This window comes from Pogoniulus pusillus, chromosome 32 (genome assembly GCF_015220805.1).
Source record: "Pogoniulus pusillus isolate bPogPus1 chromosome 32, bPogPus1.pri, whole genome shotgun sequence".
NCBI lineage: Eukaryota > Metazoa > Chordata > Aves > Piciformes > Lybiidae > Pogoniulus > Pogoniulus pusillus.
Genome location: NC_087295.1, coordinates 2769308 through 2790096, shown reverse-complemented (window position 1 = coordinate 2790096; position 20789 = coordinate 2769308). Strand labels below are relative to the sequence as shown.

Sequence of the window (20789 nt, the reverse complement as noted above, 5' to 3'; positions counted from 1 at the left end):
GAAACAACCCTCAAATTTTAAAATCCTAAGTCATTTTGTAAGTAAAAAACCAATTAGAAGTGATCCAGAAGGACTTTTCACCTATCTGACCTTGATTTCTAGGTCTGTCAATGGTGTTATTATGTAATATGCTAACACATCCATAATAACTGCATCAGAGATCCATTGCATGGATGACAAAACATCCCAAACAGTTATCCAGCTAGACAAGTGGCCTAAGACAAAGGCAGACACCACCAAAAGGACAGCTGGCTGTTATTAAACACTCCATAATCACAGCATCTTGACCACTGAGCCACATACCTAGGCTACATATATATGTACTCAACCTTAACAATAGTCTGCCACCACACAAGCACTCCAAAGGGGGCTTGGGGGTAGCAAATGTAATGTCCTAGCAGGAGAGATGACAATTTGGGTCATCATCAAAGCCTAAATGAACTGTTGTGCATGGAATTCTTCTGTCCATAGGGAAAATACTGTTTACATTTGGGCTTCTCTGCAACCATCCAAACAAGAAAGGTTTGTTTAAATTAGAGCTGGGATCTCGTAGCACAGCTCTGTGGCCACAAAAGTGCAGCATATACCAGGAGCCTGCTGCCTCATTGTGTGCCAGGCAAGATCCCAGCTTGACTCTTGTACTCAACTTGTACAAGCAGGGCAGTTTCCTTTTCCAGCTGTGATGAAAAATCCAGGTGCAAATTGCTTCTTTGATGTCAGGTCTGCAAATCACACATTAGATCACACCAGATCCACTCCAAGCCCTTTTCTTTGACTGGACAAGCTATACAGACCTCATCCATTTGCACATCAGACATGGTCCTTCTAAACACCTTAAAGAGTCTAGAAGGGGAAGATCCTTATTTTCACCTGAGATCATGCAAAACACATTTAGATCATCACCACAGAGCTTAAAGAGCTACATCAGCATCCTTCTAATGACCAGCACCCCACAGAAAAGAAACTTACCTACTACCATAAGTGTGAACTCAAAGCCTCTCTTCACAGACTTCCTGTAAACTTGATTTGGCAGGTTTGCAAACCCCACATATCCTTCAAGGTTCTTCTGTTGCTAAAGGAAGAGATAATCAGGGGTAAAAAAAAAGCTTAGAAGAAAAGCCTGTAGCTTATTTTGCCCACATTTCGTTTCTGTAGTGAACAATCATCTCAGCTTTGCATTTGTGCTATAGAACCAGAGGATGGTTTGGGTTGGAAAGGACCTCCAAATCCTCTGCAGTCAACAGGGACATCCTCCACTCATCAGGTTGCACAAAGCCTTCTCCAGCCTCACCTTGAATACCTCCAAGGAGGGAGCCTCAACCACCTCCCTGGGCAACCTGTTGCAGTGTTCCACCACCTACTTGGTGCAGAACTTGTTCCTAACGTTCAGTCTAAATCTGCTCTTCTCTAGTTTGAAGCCATTGCCCCTTGTTCTATCCCTACAGGCCTTTGTAAAGTCCCTCTGCAACCTTCTTGTAGTCTGATTCAGGTACTGGAAAATCATTATTAGGTCTCCCTGGAACCTTCTTCTCTCCAAGCTGAACACCTCCAGCTCCCTAAGGCTGTCCTGATAGCAGAGGTGGCTCCAGTCCCTTGCTCCTTTTTGCAGCCCTCCTCTCAGCAACCTGATCTAGTGGAGGATGTCCCTGCTGGCTGCAGGGGAGGTGGACTGTGTCCAGCTCTCAGCCCCTCAATTGAAGAAAGATGTTGAGGTGCTTAAACATGGCCAAAGGCTGGTGAGAGGGCTGGAGCACAGCCCTACAAGGAACAGCTGAGGGAGCTGGGGGTGTGCAGCCTGCAGCAGAGGAGGCTCAGGGCAGAGCTCATTGCTGGCTACAGCTTCCTGAAAGGAGTCCCAGAACTGGACACAGTCATGCAGTGCTAATACACCGCATCAGTTCTCCTTCTAGCTCAAAATCAGCCTTGTCTTTGAACTCATTAACTCATACATGGTAAGAGAGGAACATCTAAGGATAGCCAAGCTGCAGCCAAGTGCTGCAGTTTCAAATTCAAACACACACAATGCAACAAATATTTTTGAGAGAGTGATTGGCATTGGAATGGGCTGCCCAGGGAGGTGGTGGAGTCTCTGTGGCTGGAGGTGTTGAAGCCAAGCCTGGCTGGGGCACTTAGTGCCATGGTCTGGTTGCTTGGCCAGGGCTGGGTGCTAGGTTGGGCTGGCTGAGCCTGGAGCTCTCTTCCAACCTGGTTAATTTTATGATTCTATGATAACTCTTGGGTTGTTTGCTCTGTTAAGCAGCTCTATTTGTACCCAAGATTTATATAAAGAATATGTTCCTAAACAGAAACACCTCTCAAGTGTTACACTTGGCATGAATGCTGTATTTAATGAGAGCAGGAAAGAGCCTGATTTCTGGTATACCCAAGCCAACTAAAACTGGAGCTCTGAACACACTGGTTTTTGAATGGCTGCATTTATTCCTAACTTCCAAACCAAACTGGTCCCTTAAATTCCTGCAACAGCTCTAGAAGAAGCTACTTGTTACTTTTTGAAGCATCAAATTATATCTATGGAATCAGAGAATCACTCAGGGTTGGAAGGGACCACGAGGATCAGCCAGTTCCAACCCTCCTCCCATGAGCAGGGACACCTCACACTGGATCAGGCTGGCCAAAGCCTCATCCAGCCTGGCCTTAAATACCTCCAGGGATGAGGCTTCTACCACCTCCCTGGGCAATCCCTTCCAGGCTCTCACCATTCTCATGCTGGAGAGTTTCTTCCTAACATCCAGTCTGAATTTCCCCACCTCCAGCTTTGCTTCATTCCCCCCAGTCCTATCACTGCCTGACAGCCTAAAAAGTCTCTCCCCAGCTTTCTTGTAGCCCCCTTCAGATACTGAAAGGCCACAAGAAGGTCACCTTGGAGCCTTTTCCTCTCCAGACTCAACAGCCCCAACTCCCTCAGTCTCTCCTCACAGCAGAGCAGCTCCAGCCCTTTGCTCCTCCCCATGGCCCTTCTCTGGACACCTTCCAGCACATCTACAGACCTCTTCACAGTATCATCAGGGTTGGAAGAGACCTCACAGATCATCAAGTCCAACCCTTTACCACAGAGCTCACGTGGTGAGCACCAAGTGAGCACCAAGTGCCACGTCCAATCCTGCCCTGAACAGCTCCAGGGACAGTGACTCCACCACCTCCCCAGGCAGCCCATTCCTCTTGCAACAGGGGCTCCAGAACTGGACACAGTACTCCAGGTGAGGTCTCAGCAGTGTGGAGTAGAGGGGCAGGATCACTTCCCTCACCCTGCAGCCCAGGCTCTGGTTGCTCTCTGGGCTGCCAGAGCGCACTGATGGTTCACACTGAGCTTCATATCCACCAGCAGCCCCAAGTCCCTCTCCTCAGAGCTGCTCTCAGACTTGCATTTGTCAGGGTGCCAGGTGAGATCTCATGTTTGGCTTAACAACAACTTCCCCACAACTTTTAAATCCCTTCCTGATTGTCACCCAGTTGCTAGTTCAGCTCAGGTTCAGTTCACCTCCTAAAACTCTACTGCTCCCTCTTCCACAGCAATATATCTGCATGAAAGCAATACTTACAGCTACTTTGTGAACAACACGTTCCCATCATTTCCAGGGGTGAAGGTATGGATAGAACACATCCAGAAGCAGAGCAGCAAAGGAGTGGACGTGTCCCATTGCAGCAGTGAGTCCAGAGAGGTGCAGCAGCAATCCAGAAAGGCAAATGGGAGGTGTGGGGAGAGAGGAAGGGCAAAGAAAGGAAACGTTACTTACATTTGACCAGAGTTACTCACACCACTTTCCACCCAGCACCCTTAGTACACAGTGGGCTATGTCACTCCAGTTTGTTTCCCACAGAGGGCAGCTTCATTTCACAGTAACACTCTCCATGCACCTTGCATTTAAAGATCAATACAGGCAGTTCTTCTCTAGTTCTAAGTCAGGCTAGCCACTGAGTGTGGCTTTTGTTTGCCATACTCCCTCTGAGCCTGCAATGGGTTCAAGACTACTTTTTTTTGCTTCAGGGGCTTGCACCACAACATGTAATCTCATGACACAGAACTGGCAGGGTGGGAAAGGACCTCAAGAATCAGCCAGTTCCAATACCCCTGCTATGGCCAGGGACACCTAACACTAGATCAAGTTGCCAAGAGCTACATCCAGCCTGGCCTTAAACACCTCCAGGGATGAGGCTTCCACCAGCTCCCTGGGCAGCCCATTCCAGGCTCTCACCACCCTCATGCTGAAGAACTTCTTCCTAACATCCAGTCTGAATCTACCCACTTCTAGTTCTGCTCCATTCCCACCAGGCCTATCAATACCTGATACCCTAAAAAGTCTATGCCCAGCTATACTGTAGCCCACTTCAGATACTGGAAGGCCACAAGAAGGTCTCCTGGGAGACTTCTCTTCTCCAAACTGAACAACCCCAATTTTCTCAACCTGTCCTCACAGGAGAGGAGTTCATGATCTGGCTCAGGAGCAGTGTGGGCAGCAGGACAAGGGAGGTTCTTCTGCCCCTGTGCTCAGCACTGCTCAGGACACACCTGGAGTGCTGTGTCCAGTTCTGGGCTCCTCCATTGCAGAGAGATGTTGAGGTGCTGGAAGGTGTTGAGAGAAGGGCAGCAAGGCTGGGGAGGGGCCTGGAGCACAGCCCTGTGAGGAGAGGCTGAGGGAGCTGGGGGGGTGCAGCCTGCAGCAGAGGAGGCTCAGGGCAGAGCTCATTGCTGCCTGCAGCTACCTGCAGGGAGGCTGTAGCCAGGTGGGGTTGGGCTCTGCTGCCAGGCACCCAGCAACAGAACAAGGGGACAGAGTCTCAAGCTGTGCCAGGGGAGGTCTAGGCTGGATGTTAAGAGGAAGTTGTTGGCAGAGAGAGTGATTGGCATTGGAATGGGCTGCCCAGGGAGGTGGTGGAGTCTCTGTGCCTGGAGGTGTTGAAGCCAAGCCTGGCTGGGGCACTTAGTGCCATGGTCTGGTTGATTGGCCAGGGGTGGGTGCTGGGTTGGACTGGATGATCTTGGAGCTCTCTTCCAGCCTGCTTGATTCTATGATTCTATGATCACTGAGTACTGAGCTGATGGCAGAGTGAACTATAGACAGGCACAAGACCTTGCTCAGGAGCTTGAACCTGCTCACAGCTGAGTGTATCATGTAAACCCACCACCTGCCCTGCACTTCAGCTAGCATTTAAGTCGCCAAGTCCTTGCAGTTGCCCATCACGTCTGCTCTAAGCCAGCCCAGATGAAGGCAAGCCACACAACTACCAGTCTGACCTTAGCTGACTTCTGATGGATCCACTCTGTGCACTCAAAGTTATTTGAATGTAGGCCTGCCTGGAGCAAAATGTCAAAGCCCACACACAGCAGGCTTCAGCTCCATCAGCTGAATCGATGGACTAATAGCGAGCTGCTGTAGCTATGCAAATGAGTGAAACCAGGGGAGGCAGCAGCAGGGGCTTCCCAAGCACCTCCAAAGAAGAACACTGACAATAAAAAACTCTCTTTTCCTCATTTTCTGTCAAGCCTATTACCTTGGTTACTGCCCAGGCACTGTAATTCACATCACTAATTTAATCTAGATTACTATATCCAGTTTTGGGCTTCCCAGTTCAAGAGGGACAGGGATTCTACTAGAAAGAGTCCAAGGGAGGGCTACAAGGATGCTGAAGGGGCTGCAGCACTGCCTGAGGAGGAGAGGCTGAGAGCCCTGGGGCTGCTTAGTCTGCAGAGGAGAAGGCTGAGAGGGGATCTGAGCAATGTCTATCAGTAGCTGAGGGCTGGGGGTCAGGAAGGGAAGGACAGGGACAGCCTCTGCTCATTGTGTCCTGGCATAGAATAAAGGGGCAAGGGATGGAAACTGCAGCACAGGCAGTTCCACCTCAACATGAGGAAGAACTTCTTGACTGTAAGGGTCCCAGAGCCCTGGCACAGGCTGCCCAGAGAGGTTGTGGAGTCTCCTCCTCTGAAGCCTTTCCAGCCCTGTCTGGGTGTGTTCCTGTGTGACCTGCACTGGGTTCCCTGGTCCTGCTCCGGCAGGAAGGTTGGACTGGAAGATCTCCAGCGGTCCCTTCCAACCCCTAACATCCTGTGGTCCTGTAATCTGTGCTGTATCTAGGAATAACAGATCCAAAGTAAATGTTCAGGTACTACCATCTGAGCCAAAAGATGACAGCCTCTGGCACAAGGTCCACTGCTAAGCGCAGCTGCTGTGCACTGGCAGTAACCAGCAGCCCATTACCTGTGATGAAACTCCTCAAGGATTTATGACCTAGCCAAACTAGTAGCAAATATTAACAAAGACAGCTAGAGGGGGGGGAGGAAAGGGGGAAAAAAAGATGGTGGAGCCACCAAACCCAAAGAATTTGGAGCTAAGATTTCAATCAAGCTAAAATCCATCTTTCCAGCTCATTTCTGCACACTCTTGAGTCACAGGATGCCTATTCAATTTCCTATCATCATGCTAGGAGTAAGATCAGCTTAGCAGTTTCTAGTTTTACATAGAAAAAACAAGCCTATAAAACACTGTAGTTGTATCTCCTCCAATGCAGGAATGTTCTGTTTCCTTCTATCAGTGCTAGATGTTTCCAGTCTCCACAGCAGCCTCCCAAACCTCAGGGAAGGTTTAGAGATTTACCTTACCAACAATGCAACCATCCTATGCAATCCACGTTTAGAACAACAAAAAAGACACACACCCCCCACCAAGCAAAACCAAAATCAAGACCCTGCCAGCAAAACCAAAAAGAAAGACTCCCCCTCGAGCAAAACCAAAAGCAAAACCAAGACCTCCCCAAGCAAAGCTAAAATCAAGACCCCCCTCAGTAAAACCAGAAAGCCAAGCAGAGCCTGAGCTGCAGCAGCAGGAGTGTGGCCAGCAGGGCCAGGGAGGGGATTCTCCTCCTCTGCTCCACTCTGCTGAGATCCCACCTGGAGTACTGCATCCAGCTCTGGAGCCCCTGGGACAAGAGGGATGTGGAAATGCTGGAGTGTGTCCAGAGCAGGGCCAGGAGGATGCTGAGAGGCTGCAGCAGCTCTGCTGTGAGCACAGACTGAAAGAGCTGGGGCTGTGCAGGCTGGAGCAGAGGAGGTTTCCAGGTGACCTTCTTGTGGCCTTCCAGGATCTGAAGGGGACTACAAAAGAGCTGGGGAGGGACTTTTTAGGCTCTCAGGGAGTGACAGGAATGGAGCAAAGCTGAAGGTGGGGAGATTGAGGCTGGAGGTGAGGTGGAAGTTGTTCAGCATAACAATGGTGAGAGCCTGGAATGGGTTGCCCAGGGAGGTGGTGTAAGCCTCATCCCTGGAGGTGTTTAAGGCCAGGCTGGATGAGGCTGTGGCCAGCCTGATCTAGGGTAGGGTGTCCCTGCCCATGGCAGGAGGTTGGAACTGGCTGCTCCTTGTGGTCCCTTCCAACCCTGCAGAAGAGGAGGCTCAGGGCAGAGCTCATTGCTGCCTGCAGCTGCCTGAAGGGAGGCTGTAGCCAGGTGGGGTTGGGCTCTGCTGCCAGGCAAGCAGCAACAGAACAAGGGGACACAGTCTCAAGTTGTGCTGGGGGAGGTCTAGGCTGGATGTTGTTAGGAAGTTGTTGTCAGAGAGAGTGATTGGCATTGGAATGGGCTGCCCAGGGAGGTGGTGGAGTCTCTGTGGCTGGAGGTGTTGAAGCCAAGCCTGGCTGGGGCACTTAGTGCCATGGTCTGGTTGACTGGATAGGGCTGGGTGCTAGGTTGGGCTGTCTGAGCTCAGAGGTCTCTTCCAACCTGGTTGATTCTATGATTCTCCTCTAAGCTCTCCTCTCAAGTGCTAACAACAACAATGAACACAGAAGGCAACAACAGGATGGCTTCCCTCTATCCAGGAGATTACTCAGACTTTGATTTTGCACCATCTGGCAAAGCCTTCCAAGAGGCAATTAATTTACTCTCCAATCTCTTGGTTTCTTAGTATCTACCTTTACTAACTACCATGAGGAAGTGTTTTCAGAAGCAAGGGAAGATGGGGAGAAATAAGATGATGGTTTCCTTGGCCTCATTCCACTTCAGACATTTTCACTGTCCCAAACTTGAAAGCATTCAATTACATCTAAGCCAGCATCTGGAACTCAGATTTTGAGTCATATACCCAAGAGTTTTGCATTCTTGGTGGGGTTTTTTTTTGTTTTAAAGAGAAACTACAGTGAGTATTGGTAAGATTGCACAGCCACAAACATCTCTGCTGGCAAAAGAGCTTCCAGAAAATAAACCACCTGTATTTCTCCAGTAACAGCTTTTAATGCCCCAACTGCTTTTTTTATAGCATCAGCTGAAAGTGGGATCTCAGCTTACTTGGCACACTTAGGATCTGCTCAGCACAACAAGACTCTGCACTGACAGATTTCTTCAGCCATCCTTAGTTATGACTTCAGTGCTGTCTATCACTCAAGAAGGTCCTAACACCAATATTATGCTGCCATAATGATAGGTAATGATCATAGAATCAGACAGGTTGGAAGAGAGCTCCAAGCTCAGCCAGCTCAACACAGCACCCAGCCCTGGCCAATCAACCAGACCATGGCACTAAGTGCCCCAGCCAGGCTTGGCTTCAACACCTCCAGCCACAGCCACTCCACCACCTCCCTGGGCAGCCCATTCCAGTGCCAATCACTCTCTCTGCCAACAACTTCCCCCTAAAGCAACAGCAGATAATAAACCCAAGTCACCTCGTCCATTCAGCACTCCAGCAGTGAATGAGGGCAGCTGAAACAAGAACCACTCCACTTTGACCACCTGTGTTTATCCTCAGCTATCCACCAGCATCAATTGCACCAACAGGAGAGGGTTTTCCTCTTTCCCTATCTCAGCCTGTGGCAGAATGGAAACAAACAAGTTGTACAACTCCATCAGCCACCACCTATCTCTGCTGCCCAATCCTTGACTCAGTGTTTGGGTGGGAACAGAACAATCAAGCTCGCTTCTCCAGGCAGCAGCAGTGCCATGTCACACCTAAAGCAGGCTCTAAAGCAAGACTGGGCATACCTGTCTGCTGCCAAAGAGGGTGAAGTTTCATCTCCTGCCTATAGAATGGTTTGAGTTGGAAAAGACCTCAAAGATCATCTGGTTCCAACCAAGGATCACTTTTACACTAGTCCAGGTCACTCAAGGCCCCATCCAACCTGCCTCTCAACAGTTTCACTGTCAGAGCCTCCACAACCTCTCTGGGTGATCTGTCCCAGTGTCTCACCACCCTCACAGCAAAGGGTTCCTGCCTAATAGCCAATATAAATCCAGCTTCTTCCAGTTCCAAACTATTCCCCCTGTCACTACACAGCACGTTTGCATTTCTTTGTTTCATGCCACACTTCTGTGCTGGTTTGAGGCTAACTGGAATAGTTTAATGAGAGAAATTAGATGCTAGGCTGTGAAGAGGAAACCAAGGTGATGTCTGCTGCACTCATAGGCTTGCTGAGAGGGATAAAAGCAAGGACACCAACATAGATAAGACAGGGTCTATCTGTCAGAGTTCAGTGTCTCTGTTTTCCCCCTGGGCTTCTGCTGCACTGCTTGGATCTGTGTAACCAAACTAATCCTTCTGCTTCTCACCCCCCTGGCTGATCCTTCCAGCTCACCTTGCACATAAGGCAGACTCTGGCAAAAGGCAGAGGGGTGGAAAGAAGGTGGAAGGGTGGTTGGGAGCCCCTCCTGAAGACTCTGGTTTCTGGGAGGGCTGCTGTGTTTCTGCAGTACCTTTAACTTGTCTACCTCTGTATAGAGCTGTAAATACTTCACTATATTGTGTACATACCTGCTTGTAAATTGTGCTAAGCTGTAAACAGAGCTTCAGTCCTTAACTTGCAGCCAGCTGAGTCTAGTCTGGGTGAATTCATTATGTGTGTGGGGGGTTGGGTAACTCCCAAACCATCACAGATGCCACGATTCAAAATGTTCAGGGAGCATAACTGATGGAAAACAATCCTGAGGAATTAAAACCAGCCAGTTCCCACGAGTTTAGTTCCATGAACTGACTCCCTGTTGGGTCAAAGAGGTGGGAAGAGCTGCAGAAATGCCTCCTTCCAAAAGGTGACTTCTACCACTGGGGGTGACCTTAGGCTTCCCCTGTATCAGCTCTGATAATGGCATAGCTATGGTACGAGGCAGATTAGCTCACTTCTCCAGCTGAGAAATGGGTCCTCCTGACTGGAGGGCCAGGCCCAGAGAGTGGTGGTGAATGGTGCCACATCCAGTTGGCAGCTGGAACTAGTGGTGTGCCCCAGGGATCAGTGCTGGGCACAGTCCTGTTCAGTGTCTTTACTGATGCACTGGCTGGGGCACTTAGTGCCATGGTCTGGTTGATTGGTTAGGGCTGGGTGCTAGGTTGGACTGCCTGAGCTTGGAGGTCTCTTCCACCCTGGTTGATTCTATGATACTTTCCCATAAGGTAACCTCACATCAGCAAGCTCATCTGATCACAGCAGAATATCAGCACAAGACATACCACAAAGGAGGAGAGGAAAAAAACCCACACACATACAAAATCAAGATAGTACTTTTCAGCTGCAGCCCAGTTGTACCACCCTAAGGCTTTGAAACCACATCATAAGGTTCTTTAAAATACAACAGAAAGTAGAAGCTAATGTAGAGGCAATGGCTTCAGACTAGGGACAATGGCTTCAAACTAGAGAAGAGTAGATTTAGATTGGCTGTTAGGAACAAGCTTTTTACCAGGAGGGTAGTGGAACCCTGGAACAGGTTGCCCAGGGAGGTGTTTGAGGCCTCATCCTTGGAGATAAAACTTGAGGTCCAGCTTGACAAGGCTCTGATCAACCTGATCCAGTTGAGGATGCCTCTGCTTACTGCAGAGGATGCTAGACTAGATGATCTCTGGAGGTCACTTCCAACCCAGACCATTCTGTGATTCTATGTTATTGCTTGAAAATACTGCCTGGGCATGCTAGAAACTCCTGGAGACTGGGAAAGAACTGCATATAAGTGAGATCAAAACACTCCAATTGGCCAGCACTGGCAAAGGTTAATTTCAGCTTTAAGTTAACTTAATCATTCTTGCCAATTTTTACTACCTCACTTGATGAAGTTTCAATTTGAATCATGAGATGAATGGTCTGAGACAGAAAAGGAGGTAATATCTCATACATTATTCTTCTAATGATGAACCTGCCATAACAGAGGAACAACCACTGGCAGCAACACCAAGAATTGGGGCTGTTCAGCCTGGAGAAGGCTCCCAGGAGACCCTATTGTGGCCTTCCAGTATCTGAAGGAGGCTACAAGAAAGCTGGGGAGGGACTTTTTTAGGCTGTCAAGTATAGGGCTTGGGGGAATGGAACAAAACTAGAAGTGGGTAGATTCAGATTGGATGCTAGGAAGAAGTTCTTCAGCATGAGGGTGGTGAGAGCCTGGAAGGGGTTGCCCAGGAAGGTGGTGGAAGCCTCATCCCTGGAGGTGTTTAAGGCCAGGCTGGATGTGACTTTGGGTGTGAGGGGTCCCTGCTTACGTAAGGGAGCTTGGAACTGGCTGATCCTTGAGGTCCCTTCCAACCCTGACAACTCTGTGATGCAGTGAAAAGCTTCACAGGTGATCTTCTGTCCTTTGCTTCTCAGACCATTCACCTCTTGACCATATTTTCTGTGGTCAAATGGAAAAAACACAAGTCTCATATTTAATTTATTGTCTTTATTTCTTCAGGTCCCTCACCTTCTGCAAGATTCAACTCTTCAATTTATAAAGCTCTATTTTAAAAGTGCTGACACTAAACCTAGGTGCTGCATCTTAATATTGATCTCCCCTAAAGCTGCAGTGGGTCAAAGGAGGGAGAGATCTCCCTGATGTTTTAAAATCGATGCTCACCTTGGCTTGTAAGTCCTAACATCTTTACAACCAACCAACCAGCATCCAATCATTATGTGTAAATCCAAGGTGGGGGAAAAAGCCACTCACAAACCTACATCCTTAAGTGTAAAAATAGGGGGAAAAAAGCCACTCACAAACCTACATCCTTAAATGTAAATCCAAGAGGAAAAAAAGTCACTCACACACCTACATCCTTAAATGTAAATCCAAGAGGAAAAAAAGCCACTCACAAACCTACATCTTCAGATGGGATTTTCAATATTCATAAATGAAATTTTCCAGTTCTCAATGCTACTAAGCAATAACTCAGTTCTATTTCAGTTGCTTAAATGCTTCTGAATGTAACATCCTCGCTGTTGCTGTTCTGTAATACTGCTTCTAAAAATACTTGCAACTGCATCCTGAATTATCACTGCACTTTTACATGACAGAACTCTGGCAATGAAAATGGCCACATAAAGAGTGATTTGAAAACAAGGATGCAGAGCTGGGGCTAAGCAAAGGACAGATTCCTCCTAAGAAAGGCTATGGGACAGCTCTGCGCGGTGGCACTGCCAGTCCAGCTGAGGTGAGGCTGGCAAGTTTCTGTGCAGCACATTTAGAGTCGTAGAGCAGCACTGATGCACCAGAAGCAAAGGACTTGAAGTAGCTTTTGTGGGCAGGAAGTCCAAGATGTACATCAGAACAAGGTTTGGCCAGGCAGCTCAAAAGTGTCAAAAGGAAGGGGCATATCTATTGACTTCTGCGGTGCCTGGCAGCCTGCTGGGTACTTTGTGATTTTTAATGCAACATTAAAAATATCCCAACTCAGAGGAGCACCAGAGCCATGCTCAGGCAATGCAGCACCCATCTGGTTTTGCAGGGCAGACTCATTACACTGAAGCAAAAGGCAGAACTGCAAGTTATGTAAGCAAATAGAAGCAAGCAAATGTAAGTCGTGGGCACCTCAGTTCAAGAGGCACAGGGATCTACTGGAGAGAGTCCAAGGGAAGGCTACAAGGATGCTGAAGGGACTGCAGCACTGCCTGATGAGGAAAGGCTGAGAGCCCTGGGGCTGCTTAGTCTGCAGAGGAGAAGGCTGAGAGGAGATCTGAGCAATGTCAATCAGTAGCTGAGGGCTGGGGGCCAGGAAGGGACAGGGATAGCCTCTGCTCATTGTGCAGACAAGGGGCAAGGGATGGAAACTGCAGCACAGGCAGTTCCACCTCAGCATGAGGAAGAACTTTTTAACTGTAAGGGTCCCAGAGCCCTGGCACAGGCTGCCCAGAGAGGCTGTGGAGTCTCCTCTGGAGCTTTTCCAGCCCTGTCTGAATGTGTTCCTGTGCGACCTGTGCTAGATTCTCTGCTCCTGCTCTGGCAGGAGGGTTGGACTGGAAGCTCTCCTGAGGTCCCTTCCAACCGCTGACATAGAATCATAGAATCAACCAGGTTGGAAGAGACCTCCAAGATCATCCAGTCCAACCTATTTGGTTCTATCCAAAACACAAATGGACAAGAGCTGCCTGATGACAACACAGAGCTCCCAGGATGCAGCCATTAAACCAAGGCTCGAAACAAGAAGTCCAGTTTGACTCACAGCTGGCACCCACAAACCTTGCTCCGACAAGGTGAGCAGGAAGCCACTGGTTTCTGTGAACCCAGCTTCTGGCCCTCGCAGTTGAGAAATGGCTTCACCTCACCCATGCCACCATCCCCACCTCTGCAAGACATCTATTCCATAACCATCAGTTCAAGGCATTCAAACCCTCCTAGGAAATAGGCTTGTGACCGCCTCCGGTTTTACACTACCTCGAATTTGAATTACTAATTTAAACGAGACTTAACTAAACTGCTTAAATGGTGACTAAGTGCCATCCTAATTACAGAGGAACACATTTGCAATTAACTAGCTTATTTCAGGAGCTGGAGCACGAAGCTACAGCAAACAGAACGTCGCTCATACATACGCATCTCTGGTCTAGACAGGTTAAGTGAGTAGTCTGGCAATAAATTACAGCTGAAAATGTATGTCACACTACACTTCCGACTACAAATCTCTCTCCCAGACCTTCTCTAAGGTTTCCTTCACTGGCTTGATGTTTAAAGGGAGGTTTTCAGTCTGTAGCTACCGAATGATTTGATAACTGCTTGTTGTCTTAATGGGGATTTAAAAGTAGCACTGAAAACGCTGCTGCAGCAGCAGTGAGATACTAGAATTGGAGACATTAGAAGACGAAGAGCCTGGGAGTACTGAACATCACTAAGATGCCATCCAGCTAAAGAAGAAAAAGAGTTCTACTGTGCAGGTGTAGACATCTGCACACACACAAGCAAAACCTCTTGCATTTCAGCTGCCAAAGAAGCCAAGTCTGACCCTCTCCTTCTGCACAAGACAATCAAGTTTTTATCCGTGCACGCACAAACACACATTTGTCACCCTGAGCACTCCTCTGAAGCACTATTTGAACCGAGACCAGTGACTTGCCCCTGTGGGTAAACTGAAGGAAACGCTGGGAGTTACTATCAGCACTCAAGACTGATAGGCACAGTCCTGGCTGCATCTGCTTCAGCTTCCAAACGACCAAGCAGCAACCCCTCTCCTCCGCAGCAGCAGCAAACGTGGACCAGGTGATGTTCTCCAAGTACTTCAATTCAGGCTCCAACAAAGACAAGGTGATAACTAAATTGACCTTCGAAGCAGTGGCTTCTTGAAACCTGCCCTCCCAAGTAAAAATTCTGTTTGTTGAGGTTGGTTATGCCCGTCAGCTAAATAAATAAATAAGTGGATGAACGCAGCCATCCGAAGCTAGGAGAAAACAATGCTCCTGCATTCACAAGTCAGAGCTGAAGATGCTAATGACGGGAGAGAGCAAAGGCAGCACAAACCTTACCAGCGAGACAGGCAGCAAGTGAAAGATGTCGAACACTACATGAAAAGAAAACCTCCAAACATCTTCCTCGATTTCCTAGCGTTTTGGCAGGCAAGGACTTTAAAATACATGTAGGTAGAAATAGAATCATAGAATCAACCAGGTTGGAAGAGACCTCCAAGCTCAGCCAGCCCAACCTAGCACCCAGCCCTGGCCAAGCAACCAGACCATGGCACTAAGTGCCCCAGCCAGGCTTGGCTTCAACACCTCCAGCCACAGCCACTCCACCACCTCCCTGGGCAGCCCATTCCAATGCCAATCACTCTCTCTGACAACAACTTCCTCCTAACATCCAGCGTAGACCTGCCCTGGCACAACTTGAGACTGTGTCCCCTTGTTCTATTGCTGGTTGCCTGGGAGAAGAGGCCACCCCCCACCTGGCTACAATGTCCCTGCAGGTAGTTGTAGACATTAATAAGATCACCCCTGAGCCTCCTCTTCTCCAGGCTGCACACCCCCAGCTCCACAGTAACATTTGCTACCCGTGCAAGGTCTAGTCAGAAATGAAGCTATCAGCACTGAAATGCTACTACTACCAAAAACCAATCCTGCCTAGGAGGTATGGTCTACCTTTCAGCCAAGACACACAGCAGTGGCCCAGCTGACTTTCAGGGCAGCTGAGCCTGCATTATTCACACAAGCTGACAGAGTTTTGGGTCCCAATCCTACTAGAGATTGTAGGGATTCCTACATATGGAAGCACTTCTTTCACTGAACACAACCTAAAGCCACTGTTAGTCAGTGGCCAAGAAAAAAACACAACCAACGACAAGCAAGAAAGCAGCGAATGGCTACTTCTGACAGTCTGCTCGCTGATTTTTTTATCTGCAGGAGGCAGCAAACTGCAGGCAGAAGATTCCTGAACGTCGTCTTTCCACAGAATCACATCGGCACATCACTGGTTCGGCGTGAAGTCAACAACTTGGTACTGCGCTAAGTTTAGCTGCTTTTCCTTCAGTTGCTCATGAAAAACCTCCCACACATCATCAACCTCTTCGCCCAGGCATCCCCTCCCCAAGCCCCCCCCCCCAACAACTCTCCCATTTATTTCTCGCAAGCCTGGTTTGCTGTGAAAGGGGAGCACAGAGAAAAACGCTCGTAAAGCAGAACCCGCAGAATTCGGGGTCGAGACGGCTGTTCCTAATGTGTCATGTTTAATACTTAACCTTACGGGTATGATTTGATTGCATTTTAAACCAGACCGGCCGAGCCCCCGGCCCCATCCCGCTTTGCGGAGGCAGGAGGCAGTCGGGGCAGCGCGGGCGGACGCCCCGCCTGAGGCGGCGACCAGCAAATAAAAGCCAGACCCCAGCAGCACATAAACCTCACACAAAAAAGACCCCACCTAGATGGGTTACAAAGAGCCCGAGAGAAGGCAGGTAGGAGGCCGGCGGGCCAGCACCGTGCGCTGCCTTCGGCCCTCGCCCGCTGCCACACACGCAGCCACCCGCGCACCGCCGCCCCCTTCCCCTTCCCTCCTCCCCTCGGCGCCGCGATTTCGGTCCCACCCGCTCCTCTCCCCGCATATTTGAAGGCTGCTTTAATTCCTGCAGCGAATTCCTCCCTCCCTCCCAAATTTGGGCGCAAAAGGAGAAAAGGGGAGGAGGGACAGGGACGGAGGGGGAAGGGGGGAAAGCAATGGAGAAGAAACATCCCCGGCATTCTCGGCGCCTGGCTCCCCAGCTCCGCGCAGGCATTATACAATTTCGGCGAGGCAGGAAGTGACTGCGGAGGGGGGCGGGGGGGGATGGCGGCGGCAAGAGGGGTTGGAGCCGCATCTGAAGAGGAGGAAGGCGGCGGACGGCAAGAAGGACTGGGGGCCTGGCGGCGGGACCGCCGCTCAGCAGCCGATCGCCACGGGCGGGATAGGGCAGGGGACCCAGCGGTACCCGCTGCACCCCTCCTCACCCCGCTCCTCCTCCCACCCACCCGCTATGGAGACCCCCGCGGTCTCGGGCTCCCGCCTCGGACTGTCACGGTGCGCCCGCGGTTCGGTCCCGGGTTGGAAACTCACCCATGGCGCTGGCCGGTGGCGGCGGTGTCGCTGCCGCTGCTGACGCTGGGCTCCGGCTGGCTGCCCGCCCTCCTTCAGCCGCGGCGGCACCGAGCGGGCCGCCCCCTCCTTTCCGCGCACCTCCCGTCAGCCAACCCGGCGGCGGCCGCCGCGGCGATTCTCCAACGCCCCCTACGCCGATTCCGCCAAGGGGCCGCAGCCCTTCCGCACGGCGACTACAGGCGCCCGCTCTGGCAGCCGGACGGACTTAGCGGCTCGGCTCGGCTCCTCTCCGCTCCTGCCGCCGCCCGCGCCTGCCCCTCCTTCTCCCTCGCCGCCTCCGCCCCGCACACGCTCGCTCCTCGCCCGCCTCCCCGAGCACGCAGCGGCGGCGGCTTCCGGCTGGGCGCGGGGCTCTCCGCGGTGCCCACGTCTCTACTCCCGCCCCTCCCAGCCCGCGGTTCGTCTCTGCTTCCTCCCGCTCCTCGCCAAAGAAAGAGGGCGCCGCTCCGCGGCCATTTTGAAGCCGGGCACGCTCGAAGCGCCAAAGCCCCACGCCGGCCTTTGCCCGAAACAAACGTGGCCGCCTCACTGCCGGGCCGAGCGCGGCGCTCACCCCGCCCCTTCGCCCGCCGGGGCTGCTCTCGGCGTCGCTGGTCCTTACGCGCCCTGCGGAGCCGAGCGAGCGCCGAGCCGCCTTGCGCGCCCCGCGGAGCCGAGCGAGCGCCGAGCCGCCTTACGCTCCCGCGGAGCCGAGCGAGCGCCGAGCCGCCTTACGCTCCCGCGGAGCCGAGCGAGCGCCGAGCCGCCTTACGCTCCCGCGGAGCTGAGCGAGCGCCGAGCCGCCTTACGCTCCCGCGGAGCCCAGCGAGCGCCGAGCCGCCTTGCGCGCCCCGCGGAGCCGAGCGAGCGCCGAGCCGCCGTACGCGCCCTCCGCTCGCCCGCTCACGCAGTTGAGCCGGCAGGAGAGTGGGACCCGAACAGAGCGGCACAGCTCCTCCGCTGCCCGGCGTCCCGGGGCCTGCCGCGGCGGGTTGGCGCTGGGCTTTCGCCTGCCGCAGCTCCCATGCCCCCGCCCGTGAATGAGGCGTTTGGGTCCCATTCATAAGCGCCGCTTCATTCACGGAGCCGCCGCCCAGGGCGCGGAGCCGCTTCCCGTCGGCTTGCAGGCCCCACGGGCGGCTAACACGCCAGCCTGTCCCCGCCGGGGTGAGGAAGACTGGGCCCTTCTCCCCGCCGCCGGTTCACCGGCTGCCCTTCTCCGCCAGGTGTGGGCTCTGAGGCGGGGAGATGAAGGCGCTGCTGAGTTGGTCGTTTCCATACCGTCGGGCCCGCAAGTGGGCCGAAGCCTGGCGCTGCTTGTCATCAGCAGGGAATCATTTGGTGCCCACGTCCCTCAGAATGAGTGAGAGCTCTTTAGAGAGGACATAAACACCACTTCAAGGCAGGCACTTGGCGGGATCCTTGCAGGAAGCCAAATGGGTTGCGGCACACGCCGAGCATCCCACTGACAAGCCCTGCTGCCTGCGCTGCTCCCCGACAGCTTCACATGCTGATGCCTCTGGAGCACTGCTCCAAGTGGAGGGAAACGATGGACCCAGAGAGAGAGGCAGGATAATCCCTCCTGCCTTTCCTAGCATCGCTACAGGTCTCAGCATAGCTCCTTTTCCTATCTTTGAAGCCTTTTAAACTGGGTGGCGTTTTATGCCCAAACTGAGGTAGTGCAGAGCTGCATTTACGATGCATTAATTGGAAGTGTAGCATTTTTGTGCTGGGGATTTCTGAGCCTGGTCTGTGCCCTGCCTTTGCTTTCACACGAGGCACGGTTCCTTTCTCAAGTAGGGAAAGGAAAGGGGCACATGAATATATTCATTTTATACTGTATAATTTCTGCCATTATTAGGAGTAGGTTTTAAGAGCAGGTTTTAAGAGCATGCCCTGGTATTAGAAGGGCAAAATTGGCAGTTTTCTGTGCAGCAGCAAAAGGGAACTGGTCAATAATGCAATATTTCAGTAACTGGAAGGACAGGAGCAAAAGTAATGACACTGGGGTTGTTCTTGTTTCTCACAGGTTTCCATCCTGTTCTTCCTCGTGTGATGTCTGAATTTACTTTGTTTTGGGGATGCACCTGGGAAAAAAACCCTCCCTTTTATGGCAGCAAGGAATGTGCGTCGTCTTTTCAGTGAGGTATGCAAGCCCTGAACACTGTGGTTCAGCCCTGTTTAAGAACGGGAAGGCTTACAATGTACTGCGGTTCTTGGATGCCCAAGGGAAAGAGATTTCTTTGTTATTGTTGGTCACAGAACTGCCAAATGTTATCTTGTAAATCTGTGTCTTTCACAATGGATGAGGTGAGAAATAACCTTTTTCATTAGGGTTATTCTCTTTGGCTTAGGTGGTAATATCCATGGTGTTGAGGTATAGCTGCAGTGCTCTCCTGGTTGTTTGAGCACCAAGGAGAGACATTTCACACCGCACAAGTTGTGCACTGAACACAAAATATGATCCCCACAGCTCTCCCATAAAAATAAGTACAGAGTGGGAAAACAAACAATATGAATTAGACTCATTTTTTTTTTTTCTCTTCTAGTAAAGGCTTCAGATTGCTCAGAAAGAGTTTTCTTGGTGCTGAGAAAATAGGTTGTAACTGATGGGGCCTATCCTCCAAAAGGGAACGATGCTTTTGAAGTCGTTTCCTTGTAGGTGAGAAATAAACATCGTGGATTGATGGTTGGAAAACCAAAAAGTGAGCTTGCACCCTGAAAATCTAGTGCAAAACTGGCACAGGCTTAATGAGGAAGCAAGATGCAAGCCAGTGGGTTTTATCTGAGGTTAATGTCCCATTTTTCAGTGTTGTGAACTGCCAGGGCAGGGAGGAGGGGGGGAGTGTGTTTGTCTCTTTTCAATGGGTAATTTACAGGGTTAGGAAGATTCTGCAAAACTCTGTTCATTTTGAGGAGAAATGAAGCAAATGCAAATGGGTCCCTGAGGTTTGGAGAGTTCTGTGTGCAACATAATAGAGCCAAACTTCTCCATTCTGCTGCTCTTCCTTCAGAAAGGAAAAGCTCTCACTAAGTCTGTAGCAGGACTTTAAAGGACTGCAATCGAATAAACTTAAAGGCTCTTGGGGTTCTGTTTTGAGGTTTCTTTAACAGAGGAGACAATTTTATGACTACTCTGTGTGTGAAATCACTAAAAAGCTTCACACACATAAATGTAGAGTGCTACCTGGACCCAGCTCAGAACCCATCTGTGTCTTTAACACAGGAACAAGGCTCCCTCACCGTCCTTACAGAATCTGCTAACCAAAGCTGCTGCCAGGTTGGTTCCCAACCAGCCTGGCCAGTTTCAGTGAGCCATATGAAGACTATTTTGTTTTCTCCTTCTGTTTTAATGCAAGCAGACGTGAGTCACTAGGTGAATTGGCACACAGCATTAGCTCTAGCATGGCATGTGGCAGAATTACTGTGCTACTACCCTGTGGACTTGCTCCTGCACGGCAGCTCCAATACCTCCTGGGTTTGTAGGGCACGTGGGGCATCTCCAGCTGGAATCGTGCTTGCTCAGTTGGTCCAATGTTTGCAGCATCCTTCTGAGCTGCTGTGCAAGTGTAACAGACCTTTGCATACTCAAGTGATCCCTTGCCAAAACAAGCAGTTTCTCTATACCAACCAAGCAGAGCCCTAAACTCCCACTCCTCTAAACAATCTAGTTCTTGCAGGATAGGAGGCTGAGGATGCTCAACACTAAATTATAAGCACCAGTATGCTACTCCAAATCCATCCTTAAATCTCAGTGATGTCTACCAGCATCTTGACCACTCTTTGACCTCTGTTTGTCTTGCTGATCAGACATGTCTCCTCTCCTGGGACTTTGTTGCCTCTCTGACATCTGTTGCCCTTCACACCCGATGATCTTTTTGTAAATGCTGCCTTTTTGCTTTGTTTGCTAGCACAAGAAAATGCCCCAACACAATGGGCACAAACAACAATGGGATGAGGCATCTGGTGTCACCTCTAATGGGGCCCTGGCGTCTTGTTCATCAACCTTTTCCTCTTTTGAGAGCTAC

At 50.7% G+C, this 20789-nt stretch overlaps 1 protein-coding gene and 1 long non-coding RNA gene across 3 annotated transcripts in view; one reads left to right on the top strand and one right to left on the bottom strand.

The window, feature by feature from the left end:
• The window catches only part of SEPTIN7 (septin 7), a 57399-nt gene extending 56327 nt beyond the window's left edge, over window positions 1–1072 (bottom strand). For both annotated transcript variants that reach the window (XM_064169905.1, XM_064169906.1), the window contains exon 1: window positions 970–1072. In XM_064169905.1, coding sequence (XP_064025975.1) covers window positions 970–979 — 10 coding nt within the window. In that variant the 5' untranslated portion in view covers window positions 980–1072. The remainder of the gene's footprint in view (window positions 1–969) is intronic.
• A 16470-nt stretch (window positions 1073–17542) lies between these two features.
• LOC135189423 (uncharacterized) lies at window positions 17543–20229 on the top strand. Its single transcript, XR_010308071.1, has 2 exons — window positions 17543–18367; window positions 18791–20229. It is a non-coding gene; the product is annotated as an uncharacterized LOC135189423 (long non-coding RNA).
• Window positions 20230–20789: the final 560 nt, after the last annotated feature.